Source organism: Hyperolius riggenbachi, chromosome 12, assembly GCF_040937935.1.
Source record: "Hyperolius riggenbachi isolate aHypRig1 chromosome 12, aHypRig1.pri, whole genome shotgun sequence".
Classification (NCBI taxonomy): Eukaryota; Metazoa; Chordata; class Amphibia; order Anura; family Hyperoliidae; genus Hyperolius; species Hyperolius riggenbachi.
In genome coordinates this window covers 73,676,058-73,690,312 of record NC_090657.1, presented here as the reverse complement: position 1 = coordinate 73,690,312, position 14,255 = coordinate 73,676,058, and the positions used below count along the sequence as shown (strand labels likewise).

At 44.7% G+C, this 14,255-nt stretch overlaps 1 protein-coding gene across 7 annotated transcripts in view; it reads left to right on the top strand.

Annotated features, from left to right (window-relative positions):
* Positions 1 to 14,255, top strand: part of ZNF341 (zinc finger protein 341) — a 74,591-nt gene that overhangs the window by 15,046 nt on the left and 45,290 nt on the right. Inside the window, exons 1-3 of one of the 7 annotated variants that reach the window (XM_068262534.1) lie at positions 1,507 to 1,592; positions 5,941 to 6,051; positions 13,694 to 13,878. In XM_068262534.1, the coding sequence (XP_068118635.1) occupies positions 1,562 to 1,592; positions 5,941 to 6,051; positions 13,694 to 13,878 (327 nt within the window). In that variant the 5' untranslated portion in view covers positions 1,507 to 1,561. Of the gene's footprint in view, positions 1 to 1,506; positions 1,593 to 1,802; positions 1,975 to 5,940; positions 6,052 to 8,509; positions 8,528 to 9,383; positions 9,438 to 10,627; positions 10,739 to 13,551; positions 13,570 to 13,693; positions 13,879 to 14,255 lie in introns of those variants that run through there. The other 6 variants (XM_068262535.1, XM_068262536.1, XM_068262538.1 and 3 more) reach the window with 6 other exon arrangements.

Genomic DNA, 14,255 nt, shown 5'->3' with positions numbered 1-14,255 from the left:
GGTTCACTTTAAAGGAAAATCGGAATTGCAAATTAGAAATCAGAATTGCAAAACGGATTTGCAGTGTGCAGGGAGCCTAAGTCAGATGAAAATAATAATTACAATAGTTGCACTAACCACTTTACCCCCGCCCGTACGAATTTCTCCGTCCCTTTTTCCATCCTTTAACCCCCAGGGACGGAGAAATCCGTACTTTCCGCGCTCCCGCCGTTGCCCGCGCTCCCGCTTGTAAACACGCGGCCACCGCTAGTAAACACGCCGCCGCCCGCTCGCCCGGAGATCAATGAACGGGAAAATCCATTCCCGTTCGTTGATCTAAGCCCCACAATGATCCGCTGCTCTCCGATGGGCAGCGCGATCATTGTGAGAAAAAACAAACACTCACAGCCTCCTACTACTTCCTGCGAGCGTTCCGGACGCTCGCAGGTCGCAATACACAAAAAGTTACTGTTGCCATCTTGTGGCCAAATAGTAAAACTACACCCTAAGCATTTTTTACATAGAAATAAATGAGTGTTACACAAAAAATTAACTCATTACCTCCCACACTCCCCATTTTTTTTTTTTGTAATTAAAAAAATATTCAAAAATTTACAATTAAAAAAAAAATACATAAATAGTTACCTTAGGGACTGAACTTTTAAATATTTATGTCAAGAGGGTATAACACTGTTACTTTATAAACTATGGGCTTGTAATTAGGGATGGACGCAAAAAAAAAAAAAATGCACCTTTATTTCCAAATAAAATATTGGCGCCAAACATTGTGATAGGGACATAATTTAAACGGTTTTATAACTGGGACAAAAGGGCAAATACATTTCATGGGTTTTAATTACAGTAGCATGCATTATTTAAAAACTAGTGTTTCTCATACTGCTGTAATTTTAACATATGTATATGTACCAACTACATATCAACTATGTATGTATCTGTATTTACTCTATTCAATGTCATGACTGTACAGTGTCTTGTATATCTTATGTATATTTGTTCCCCATTATTTGTTTGTACAGCGCTACGGAAGATGTTGGCGCTATATAAATAAAAAATAATAATAATAATAATAAACTATAATGGCCGAAAACTGAAAAATTATTAATTTTTTTCCCACATTTTTCCTATTTTCCCATTAAAACACATTTAGAATAAAATAATTCTTGGCATAATGTCCCACCTAAAGAAGCCTAATTGGTGGCGGAAAAAACAAGATATAGTTCATTTCATTGCGATAAGTATTGATAAAGTTATAGACGAATGAATGGAAAGTGAAAAGTGAAAATTGCTCTGGTGCTCAGGGGGTAAAACCCCTCAGTGGTGAAGTGGTTAATAATATTACCAGTGATTATGACAATAATAATAATAAATAGTAAAATATAATAGCAACAACAATGAAGATGATGATAACTATAAAGTTTATTAGCACTGGCAACATTAGAAATGCATGAGTGGAGTAGTTGGTGGATTGCTGATCTGTGCTGCCCTCTAGTGGCCACTCGTATGTGCGCACAAGTGAGACATTTCCCATAATGCTGCTCTTAGGATATCTGCAGCCTACAAGATGGCGCAAGCGATATTTGAGGCTTTTGAAGGTAAAATTCGGGGGTTCGGGCCTCTGTGGCCTGCGGAGGAGCTGAAATAACTCGGGTGTGAGGAGCGGGCCGGTGTCCGGATTCAGCGGGGGGAGGGGCGCCCGGGGGAGAAGAGCCCTGAGCAGCAGAGAAGCTGAGGAGGGCGTCTGCTGGAAGAGCACAGGGCTGCCAGCTCTAGCGGAGGGGGCGAGCTTCCGGGAAAAGCTGCCATTGTGGAGGAGGGTGGCCAGGCAGAGCAGTGGAAGAGCAGACTGGAACCTTTGTATTAGGGACACCTCTAGTCTGGGCTGTGTGTACATTTCATAGGTGCTGTCTACAGGCAGCCTATATATACAGCAGCCTGTCACTGGCTTGTCCTGGGGACCATCTGCTGCCTGATACAGTCAGTTTGTATGATAAAAGCAGACCTTTTACCCATTCCCAGTATTTATTGAAACTGATCACACCAGCATTAATGGAACTACAAAAGTGAGGGATGTGGAGGCTGCCATATTTATTTCCTTTTAGACAACGCCAGTTGTCTGGCAGCCCTGCTGGTCTATTTGGCTGCAGTACAGTCTGAATTACACCAGAAACATGCATGCAACTAATCTTGTGAATAAGGTCAGAAACCCCAGATCTGCTGCATGCTTGTTCAGGGGCTATGGCTAAAAGCATTTAGAGATCAGAGGATCAACATGTATGGTTTAAAAGGAAATACATGTGGCAGCGCTTGTGTTTTCCCATCACAGGAAGAGTGACTCGCTACCGCCACTGAAAATGAAGACACGGATATTCATGATGATGTGACTTGCACCGCATATAGTTGTCACCACACCGCACAAGAGTTTTAGTTGAACATACGGAAATTACTAAACAGCTTCTGTTCCTTTTCCAAGATGCTCTGCATTGCTAGTGTGAACCCAGCCTTATTTAAAGTGGACCTGAACTCTTGCACAGGATAGAAGGAAAACAGAGAAACTAGTAAAAGACCAGCCTGTTAAATGGGTTCTAGGCCACAGCCGCAACCCACGTCCCATCTCCCACCGCTGACCGAAGTCTGCCCGTGCATGCGCACCAGACACAATGGACGCCCCGACGCAGAAGTATGCAGGGACAGGGCTTTTATTATATAGGATGCACCCTATATGTATTTAGAGAGTTTAGCCTGTCAAATTCCCCCTCCTCTGGGACTAATCACAAGTTGTAATTTGATCTCTTAGCTGTGTCAGCTGGCTGCCTTGGCAGAGCAGCTAAAAGAGAATATTTCATTGTGATAAGTAGTAATTAAGTTATAGGCGAATTAATGGAAGGAGCACTGACAGGTGAAAATTGCTCCTTTTTTAAGGGGGAAAAAACCTTGGAGGTGAAGTGATTAAATTTACCATCAAAATTCCCCTATGTGCACACTATCAGCAGTGGAACTGGGATAGATCTGCAGAAGTTTTCTGGCATACTGTGCAGTCTCATTTATTTAATCCTAGGTTCTCTCCACTAGCCTGTGCAGTGTCACGTAGAGACCTAGGTGTTTTGCACGACTAGGATTGCGAGACGAGGCATAGTTACACTCTGCCGTGTATATATCTAGTGAGGGTAGAGGGGGATGAGCAAAGTCCCCTTCCCCATCGCAACCCACTAAGTGCATACACTTGTGCACACTAGGCCTCTCGGGTCTATTGATTCTAGCTTGACTATTTTAGTATTTATTAATAAAAGTTGTAACTACAGTAGCTATAGGGCTTGTCCAGTATTGGATTTGTGTGTTGCAGTGTTCAGACGCCAGCATGCAGTCCGAATCGCTTGCTTATAACATACTGTAAAAATGGCATTGTACATCCATCGAGGCTGGGATCTTTAGGATTGCTGGCATACCTATAAAAATGGCGCCCACTAAAAATAGCCCTGAAGACTGTTGCTATTAGAACATACTCTACTACTTCATTCCTATGGCAAAATACCGGTTATCATTACCGTTATTTTACTATGACCTAACACTACTCTTAAAGGGAACCAGAGGTGAGAGGGATATGGAGGCTGCCATATTTATTTCCTTCTAAATAATGCCAGTTCCCTGGAAGCCCTGTTGAGCTCTACCATAAGTAGTGTCTGGGCTCGTTTCCACTATAGCAAATCCGCATGCGGGCACTGCATGCGGATTCGCATAGTCAATGTAAGTGGATAGGGCTGTTTCCACTTGTGCGGCGGCGGGACCGTTTTTCGGTGCGACAGAAATCTGCACGGCAGAGCCGTCAGATTTCGCGTGCGGGAGGAATGCGGGCTAATGCATTTAATAGGGAAATCGCATGCGGCTTTGTCATGCGGATTTCCCCGCGATTTCGCATGGTTTGCTATGGAGCTTTACTCAGGCAGTGACATGGTTAAATTCGCCTGGCTCCTTGCCATGCGAAATCGCGGCTAAATCCGCATGCGGAAACGCAGCCGCATGCGATTTCTTCTGCGGTGAAATCCAGGCGATTCCGCACCGCAACAGTGGAAACGAGCCCTCTGAGTCAAAACTCTGGAACAAGCATATGGCTAATCCAGTAAAACCTGAGTCAGCTGGATCAGGCCTGGAACCCACTAGAAGGGCTTTTCTGAGCATTGTGATTTGAAAAGCTGAAAAGCTCTTGCTAACGTAACGCTATGGGTGTGATCCCACTAGACTAGAGGGATGCGATTTTCTAAAACTCCCCCATAGCATTGCATTAGCAAGAAGCTTTTTCAAATCACTAGCGCTTAGAAAAGTCTGCTAGTGGGTTTGAGCCCTCAGAGTACCTGATTTGCTGCATGCCTGTTCAGAATCTATGGCTAAAAGTATTAGAGACACAGGGTCAGGAGGACTGCCAGGCAACTGGTATTGTTTAAAAGGACAAATATGGCAGCCTCCATATACGTCTCACCTCTGGTATCCTTTAAACTCTCAAACAGTACCCTCCCTCTACCTATACCTAAGACCCCTCCTGGTGCTCTCTAAGGGCTTATGTCCACTAGCACATGTTCAAATCGCATACGGAAATACTCATCCATTTTTAATGCGGATATGCATTACGCATACGTGTTTTTATGCAAAAATATGTGTTGCGATTTGAAAACTGCCCAGCAACAACACAACTCACGTGCTTGCTTGGTAAATCCGCGTTTGCAACATGAATTTCCGCGTTTGTAATGCAGATATATGCGGCCCCATTGACTTACATTAGCCACGATTAGGCATCCAGATCCCACCCGCATGTGGAAAAATGCAGCATACCATCCAGATCTTTTACGCACTGCATCGCGTTCAAGAATTCGTATTGAATGGAACAGCTCTATTCACTAAGGCTACTTACACACCAGGACGTTGCGTTTAGGGGACGTTATAGGGCACATAACATGCCCCTAACGCAACGCCTGGTGGTGTTGGAGCAGGACGCTACCAAGAGCCACGTTACAAGCAGCTCTTGGTGCGCCTGCTCTGTTGGAGGCACTGCGGAGACCACGTGGCAGAGCTCTCCGCATCACGTGGTCCCGCCAGCCAATCCGCGGCCGCTCCAGGATGTAAACACTGCAAGTGCAGTGAATAATAAGTAGCCATGTGCCTGGCTATGTGGCGGCCTCTCCCCGCCTCCTCTCCGCCCATAAAATAAAAAAAAAAAAAACCCTACTGAGCATGTGCAAACCGTCTAACACGGCTTAGCCGCGTGTAAAGTACTGCATGCAGTACGTTATGTAGACGTGCTGCGTTACAATGTAACGCAACATGGGCACTGTGAACAAGCCCATTGATTTTTCATTGCTGTGCGGTGGGCTTCGTTACAGGCTGCTCTCACGTGCGCCTGTAACGTCCCACTGTGAAAACAGCCTAAAGGTGTTGCATTTTGGATGCGGAAATTTGCACACGGAATCCGCGCGTAGTGGAAATAGGCCCTTACTTTCGCTCAACCCAGTGCATGACCCTAACCACTCCCTCCTGCAGCCTAACCTTAACCACCACCATCCCTAGCCCTCCCCCCCCCCCCGAATTGGAAAGATTGCACAGCATCCGACATTTTGCATTGCACGTTATAGTTGCGGTGAGCCCCCCAAAAAACATCCTCAGTATAGGTAGGTAGCCAGGTATAGGTGCCCCAGTATTGGTAGCTAGGTACTACTGCCCAAAGTATAGGTTAGCCAGGTACAATTGCCCCCAGTATAGGTTGGCCAGGCACTCTCTTCACTTCCTGGTGTTGTCCCCAGACTTCTGCCACGTGAGCCTTACTTGGCATCATGGGCGGACCGGGTCCGTATACGGGTAACATTCATGTCAAAGCAGATTGCCACTGTAATTTAGATAATTTGTCTGTGCTGCCACCTGGTGGTCGTGTTTGAGAAGTCTCTTCTTTCTCTCTAGGTATGGACAACCAGACAGTCCTGGCTGTTCAGTCCTTGCTGGATGGTCAAGGTGGTGTGTCAGACCACACAGCTCAGAACGTGAACAGTGCTGGACCCATCCAGGGCCTTGGTATGTATGGAAACCATTTTACTACTGTATACAATATATTGATAGTATTCATTTCATAAAATTGTTTACTAAAGGAAGCCCAACACCCGAGGATTGTGGCCCAGCTATAAAATCATGGAGTCTCACCGAACGCAAAAATGGATTGGTTGGGAAGCAATTGGCTCTCCACATTCAGGTTTTTGATCCTGATCAAATTTCTTCTGAAATGAGATTGAAAATTGACTGAACCGATGAACTGCTAATTTTGTACCGCTTCAAGGGAACCTAAAGCAAATGGAGACAATGGAGTTGGACCTCGTTCACATTATCACACGTAGATGGCCGTGCGATCAGAACGCAATGGGCTCTATTCACAATCACTTCCCGCATGCGGTAAAGGACATGCGGGAAGTTACCGACCAATACACCGCCACATTGAAATTCACTAAATTTTCTGCATGTTTTTTCCGCATGTGGAAAAAAATACCGCAAAAGTCGGTATTTTCCGCAATAAAAAAAATCAATACACAAAACATTTCTGGCGCATCATTTCGTCGGTATTTACCGTTTTTTTATCACCTACTAGTAGTAGGTGATATTTTCCGCATCCCATTGATTTTAATGAAGTCTGGAGTCTTAAGGGCTGTGCTTGCTGGACTTAGATTTTTTTTTTTTAAACTATTTTTCATGCGACCTTCTTACCGCATGTTTACCGCACGTTTAATGGCCGTTTCTGCATCTTTTTTACCGCATGTGGGAAACATGCGGAAACTGTTAGTGAGGGCCCCTTTTCCACTAGCACGTTTGCGCTAGCGGAATCGCAAAATCGCAAACCGCTAGCGATTTTACAATCGCTAGGGTTTGCTAAATAACATAGGAATCGCGGTAGGGTATTTCCACTACCGCGATTCATTTTTGCCTGAAACGCGATCGCGGAGCGATATTTGCCGCGATTTTGCTATGCAGTGCATAGCATAGCAAAATCGCGGCCACAAACGTCGGGAAATCGCCGGTAATTTTTTACCTTTTGCGATTCAGCAGTCGCTAGCGTTCAGCTTGAACGCTAGCAACTGCTAGTGGAAAAGGGCCCTCAATGTGGAAAAAATGCGGAGTTTACCGCTGGAGGTAATTTAACGATAAAAGTTTGCGGAAATTTTGGCTCTTTGTGAATAGAGCCCATTGCATTCGATCGCACGCGATCTGCGTTTTCCATGAGTTGCGTGGTGGTCAGCCACGCATTTTGCCCAAAAATGTGTGCAGCATGAGTTTGCGCAACGCACTGGTACGCAGCGTATACAATGAGAACATCGGACACTGCAGGCTATGCACTTCTGATGTTTGTGCGTGTCTGTCTCCTGTAATGTGAACGAGGCACTTGCACTTACCAGCCCCCTGCAGACATTCTGTGCCCGCGCCTCGAATTATCCTCCGGTCCCCCACCTTGGTTTAGTTTTCGGTTTATACCAACTGGCCAGTCGATAGCTACTGCACCTGCGCGACCATGTGTCACCGGGAGCGTACTGCGCAAACACAGTACCAGATTTCTGAGTACTGTGCCCATGGCCACCTCGCAATAACACAGCATATATTCCCAATAACAATTATTTGCATGTGTCCTTCAGTAACACAATTAGGCAGCATGGATCCCCAATAACACAGTAAGGCCTCTTTTCCATGAACTGTTGATAGGCAGTGAAATGCCTCTCAAACTCTTACAACTGCTCACTGCTGCCTGGTAACTGCTTGTTGCTGCCTGGTAACTGCTCGTTGCTGCCTGGCAACTGCTTGCCGAGCACACCGCTCAACAGTCCGTAGAAAAGAGGCCTTAGGCTTCACGGACTGTGTGCTCAGCAAGCAGTTACCAGGCAGCAGTGAGCAGTTTCCAGGCAGCAGCAAGCAGTTGTGAGAGTTTTGAGAGGCATTTCACTGCCTATCAACGGTCGGTGTTAGGCCTCTTTTCCACTAACTGTTGAGCTGTGTGCTCAGCAAGCAGTTGCCAGGCAGCAGTAAGCAGTTGCCAAGCAGCAGTAAGCAGTTGTGAGATTTTGAGAGGCGTTTCACAGCCTAGAAACAGTTCATGGAAAAGAGGCCTTACACAGCTAACATCCTATAGTAACACATTCATTCAGCACGTATCCTCAGATAACACAATTAGGCCTCTTTTCCATGGACAGTTGAACTGTGTGCTCAGTAAGCAGTTACCAGGCAGCAGTGAGCAGTTGTGAGAGTTTGAGAGGCATTTCACTGCCTATCAACAGACCGTGGAAAAGAGGCCTTACACAGTATAAACCTCCCAAGTAAATAAGGACTCCTTTCCACGAACTGTTGATAATCAGTGAAATGCCTCTCAAACTCACAACTGCTCACTGCTGCATGATAACTGCTTACTTCTGCCTGGTAACTGCTTGCTGAGCACACAGCTCAACAGTTCCTGGAAAAGAGGCCTTAAGAAGACTTTCACAGCAGGTGTCCCCACACTAACATAATTAGGCTACAGGTGGTCTCTAGAATAGCCTCACCATCCCACACATCCTTTAGCTCACTGCTTATCTGCTCCCCACCTTCCTGCCTGATCATCACACAGCACATTGGGCTCCATTCACAATCACACGTGTGGTAAGAGATTTTTTACCGCTACATTACCAGCAGTGATAATTTCCGCATTTTTCCACATTCACTAAAAATTTTCTGCATGATTTTAGCATGCGGGAACAATGCGTAAACAAAATAGGGAAACATGCGCATCAGATAGTAAACATGTGAAAAACATGCGGGAAAAAGTGGCATCAAATTTTTTTATTTTTTTTTAAATCCAGCAAACAGCGCTCAAGGCTGAAGACTCCATTTAAGTCAATGGGAAGCGAAATATGTCACCAAGTACTTGTAGGTGATATAAAATCAGTAGTTAAGTCAGAAATAATGCACCCCTTTTTGTTGTTGAATTTTGTTTTTTTGCTGGAATTACCGACTTTTGCGGACGTTTTTCCGCATTTTTAGCACACTTTTTACTTTTTACGCATGTGGGAAAACCATGCGTAAAATGGTGAAGGTCAAGATAGTCTTATTTCAGTCGGTAATTTACCACATTTGCATTTTCCATATGTGGAAAATGATTGTGAATAGAGCCCATTGTCAGTATGTGCGTTGCTCCTGGCTCTTACCCTCTCCTGGTCGTCCGCTTATCCTCCATCTGTTCTGCTTCTCCTGTCCACTGTGTACAGGAAGTGATTAAAATTAAGGCCTCTTTTTCCAAGAACTGTTGAACTGTGTGCTCAGCAAGCAGTTACCAGGCAGCAGTGAGCAGTTGTGAGAGTTTGAAAGGCATTTCACTGCCAATCAACAGTCTGTGGAAAAGAGGCATGCCTATGTCTGCCACTGCAATAGGCGGCAAATAAGCCTGCAAGCAGGTGAGAAGACTGCACCAACGATACAGATGAATAATGAGAGGATTCCTAGCAACGTAGAAAAAAGAGCCAGTGCGCACCAAAAACCGCAAGCGGATCCGCAAACGCTAGCGGTTGAGGTTTTCAAAGCAATTCTAGACATGTTTGGAGTGAGTTTCTAAACATGCCTAGCATCTTTTGAAGCGTTTGTGTAGCAGATTTGATATTTTGTTGCAGTAAAGCTATAACTGAACTGCTTCTGTAACAAAAACGCTTGGAAAACTGCTCTGATCTAGCATTTTTCAGAGTGGTTTTCCACTTTCCTATACTTAACATTGAGGCAGAATCGCCTCAAATCCTAAAAATGCTGAAGGACCAGACTTTGCGTTTGAGAAAGAAATGAACAGCTCTGGTGTGCACCAGCACATTGAAATACATTACCCAAGTGTTTTTTTTTTTTTTAAAAACGCTCAGAACTGCTCTTGGTGTGAACCAGCCCAGAGACTTCTGGCGACATTTCTGAGTAGGGATGTTCAATGAGATGCAAATCTTTCCGACTTCATGCGCAATTATGTAAATTTGCATGCAAATGTATGCATCATGAAATTGGACCAATCAATTCAAACCAGGGTGGGATTTGATTGGTCTATTTTGAAACTGCATATATTTGCATAAAGATTTACATAATCCTGCATGAACTTGGAAATATTTGCATCTCATTAATCATCTCTATTTCTGAGAGCTTATGCAAGCTGCAGTTGCCTGGATCTGAAAATCTTAATAGGCTTTATTATTACAACTGAAAGTGAAGACTTTTTGTTAACCTGTTGCTAGGTCTTTTCCTGATGATTCATGTGAGTATTCCATCCATGCTGGTTACAAGGCTGCTGCCATAGTGACAAGGGACGAGTTGCAAATGTTTCTGAGTTTATGTAAATTTATGTACAAATATATGCAGCTTGAAAATGGGCCAATCCCCACCCAGGTTTAAATTGTTTGGTCCATTTTCAGGCCTCCTTTCCGTGGACTGTTGATAGGCAGTAAAATGCCTCTCAAACTCTCACAACGGCTCACTGCTGCCTGGTAACTGCTTGTCGCTGCCTGGTAACTACTCACTGCTGCCTGGCAACTGCTTGCTGAGCACACAGCTCAACAGTCTGTGGAAAGGAGGCCTCAAGCTGCATATATTTGCATAAAAATTACATACATTTGCATAAGCTTAGAAATATTTGCATCTCATCGCTCATCCCTAATAGTGACGTCGTAGGACACTTCATGCATGCGACTGTGACTATAGAAGCTTCATATGGTGAACGTATATTGAGGTAAACCAACATTTTCATTCATAAGGTTGCCAGCAACTGGATTCTTTCTTCTTTGTGCCACATCTAGTTCTTAAAGTGATATGAAACTCAAAATTGTATTTTTGCTCCAAATCATTAAACACAGCAAAAAAACCTAACAGTTAAACACCATCTGATATAATGTAACTGGGAGGCATATTACACTTCAGGCCCCTTCTACACCAGCAGGGTAAAGCTGATTTGTGTTACCCTATTTTGCCGCAAGGGGCTGCAATAGCAATGAAACTCTATGGAGACTTTCACACTCCTTGCAATCCTGTGTACCCGATGCAAGGGCAACAGCAGACCGTGCTTGGATGATGTAAGTCTATGGGCGATGCAGGTAGTGTAAACAACGGAGTGCGATGCGTTGTGGCGCGCATGTGCGGACTGACAGGAATCCCAGGGCCGTACTTCCTACCCAGCAGGCATATGACCCTGTCAGTGTACTCTGTCGTAGGGTCATGTTTGTGTTTTTTTTTTTTTTTTTTTTTTTTTTTTTTGCATTGTGGTGGGATGTAGTCAGAGCATCGCATCCCACCCCACAAAATGCAAAAAATAGATTTAAATACAGCCTTTAATGAAGCTGTGGTTGCAGGACACTCTAAGGAAGGGGAACACACTAGGTGGAAACGCTAGCGTTGCGGAAAACGCACATAATGCAAGTCAATGGGCCTCATGAAAAAAATGCATATAACTGCGTTCTGCAATGTGCGTTTTTAAAAACTCTGGGTTTGTTGCATATATTTCAAAAACGCACATAATGAAAGTCAATGGTGATGCAGAGGTATTGCATTTTGGTGTGTTTTTTATGTTTCACATGCGTAAAAAAAAAAAAATTCCGCTGAGGGCCCTTTTCCACTAGCGGCGTTTGCGATGCTGAATCGCAAAAACGCAAACCGCTAGCGATTTTACAATCGCTACGGTTTGCTTTTTAACATGGGAATCGCGGTAGGTCATTTCCACTACCGCGATTCGTTTTTGCGGGGAACGCGAACGCGCGGCGGAGCGATAATTGCCGCGATTTTGCTATGCAGTGCATAGCATAGCAAAATCGCGGCCGCAAACGTCGGGGGAATCGCCGGTTTTGCGATTCAGCAATCGCTAGCGTTCAGCGTGAACGCTAGCGATTGCAGGTGGAAAAGGGCCCTTACTGTTGACTTCCTAGTGATGTGCATAAAAAAAAAAACATACAAAACACACATGCGATTTATATATGTGAACTGCTAATGCATGAAAATGCACGTGCGGGGCAAAATAAAAAAGCATGTAACACATGCTACAAACGCATATGCAGTAAAACATGACCTTTTCCGCAATGCCTAGTGTGCCCCCAGCCTTGTCCCAGATTGTTGTGTAACTAAATAATTGCTGAACAAATAAAGCAGATAAAGTTCTCACCCCAAATATATTTGAAATCGGCGCTGGTAGACTTGGGCGCAGGATCCAGCTGTTATGGCTGGTCCTGCTTCTGCACAAGTCCGGGCCGAATTAATTACTATTCCCCCTCCAGGCCGCCATGGATAGTGGGGGAATGAAATAATTCGGCTTCCAGCGATTGCTGGAAGCCGAATTATGATTTTTTAAGCAACCTCGGCTCAGTCTTCTGACAGCGCCGACGTTACTCACTGAGCGCCGCTATAGACTGAATCCCTTTATAGTCTATGGCGGCGCTGGCTGCGCCCAAATCTAGCAGCGCTGAAAAGCACTGCTCTGCTCACCCCCTCCCCTCCTGGATACAGCAGAAGCTTTTCTGCTTTATTCTCAAATAACAACTCAATGCGATAATTTTGGACACCAAGGGCTCTATTCATAAAAGGTTACTGCAAGTTTTCTGCTCAAAACAGCGGATTTTCCCGTCCATTTAGCAAAGTGGGCATTCATAAAAGCTGTTCCCGCATGAAAATCTACAATCCCCCAGCAGAGCAAGAAATTTCCACCTTCTCCAGTGTTTTTCTAGATTTATCTAGAAAAAAGTAACAAAATGTCCATTCATAAAGTTTAGAGGCAATACGCTTCCTCTAATTTTGCGGATTACATACCAGTGAATGGGACAGACCTCCCAGAGACAGCAGCGCACGGAGGGACTCTGCCGGTGTAAGTGTTTCCGCATGCCTTCTGACAGCTTACCGCCAGCCTTCAGCGGGAGATCTCCGCACTTGCATCGCAGCTGGCAAGATTTTTATGAATTACCACCCAGAAGTCTAAAATACCGCTGCGGTATTTTCCCTCCAGGAGTTTTTTTTCGCCACAAATGTTTTATGAATAGAGCCCCAAGAGCAAGCTTACCAATTAGCTTTAAAGTGAAGTGTAAGTTTGAATCTGAACCCTTCTTCTAACTTGGAAACCAATCAAAACTTTTTTTTTTTCCCCTTATTCATTCTAATGCTGTGTTTAATGCTTTATTTAGACCATGGATAATATTTGTGTTTTTATCCCACTTTTAACGTGAAAATAAGGTAAGGCTAAGGAGAAAAACATACTTGCCTCAGAAGAGGGAAACTTCTGGAACCTGCAGAGGCTTCCGACATTCTTTTTGCTCCTGCCACAGCTGCATGGGATCCTCCTGAAGATCACGACCATTCAGGTCATCATGCACGAGCACACCTGGCAGTAGAAGGGAGCCGCTCATGCGCAAGCGACTCTGGCTTACTGTGCATGCGTGGCCATACACGTGGAGGCGCAGTATGGCCGCACTCATGCAAGAAGTGCAGTCATGATCAGATTTCTTTTGGGGGGTCCTACCACTGCAACGGTTTGACCAGGAGAACGTGGAAAGCCTTTGCAGGATCAAGAGGCTTCCCTCTTATCAGGTATCTGTTTTTTACCCTTAGCTTTGCCTCAAGTACACTTTAACATCAGCTTTACTGACTTTGGACGTCTGTCACACCTATAGACACACACATTGATTTTTGATATCTTTGACATTCTTTGCAGATGAGGAAGATGTCTTTCTGTGCGGGAAGTGTAAAAAACAGTTTAACTCTCTGCCAGCTTTTATGATTCACAAACGAGAGCAGTGCCATGGCAACGCACCCTCCTTGGCTTCTGTCTCCCTGGGCAACCACAGCGTCTACAACCCGCCTGTAAGCTCTGTCCAGCAGTCACCAGTTAACAGACAGGTGAGATAAAATAATAGTAGTAATGGTGAATGCATAATTGTAGGAACTAGCGAGGAGAGGGCCAGCGCATACCACAACGGGCTGCATCCGAAATGACCAACAGCTCACATGTGCAGCACCTCAAATAAGCTAACCTTACACTTCACATTGAAATCATATGCAGAACTACTAATGAACCATTACTTACCATGCAAATTGTAGGATCTAGTTGATGGGAGACTAAATCCTGAAGGGTAGGAACATGCGAGGCAGAATTGCATATGCACTTCCCACTATGTGTTATGGAAAACGCATATGCGATTCTGCTTAAGTGCCTAGTGTGCTCCTACCTGAACTCAAAACTTCCCCTCTGCTCTAGAAGATAAACCGCATACTAA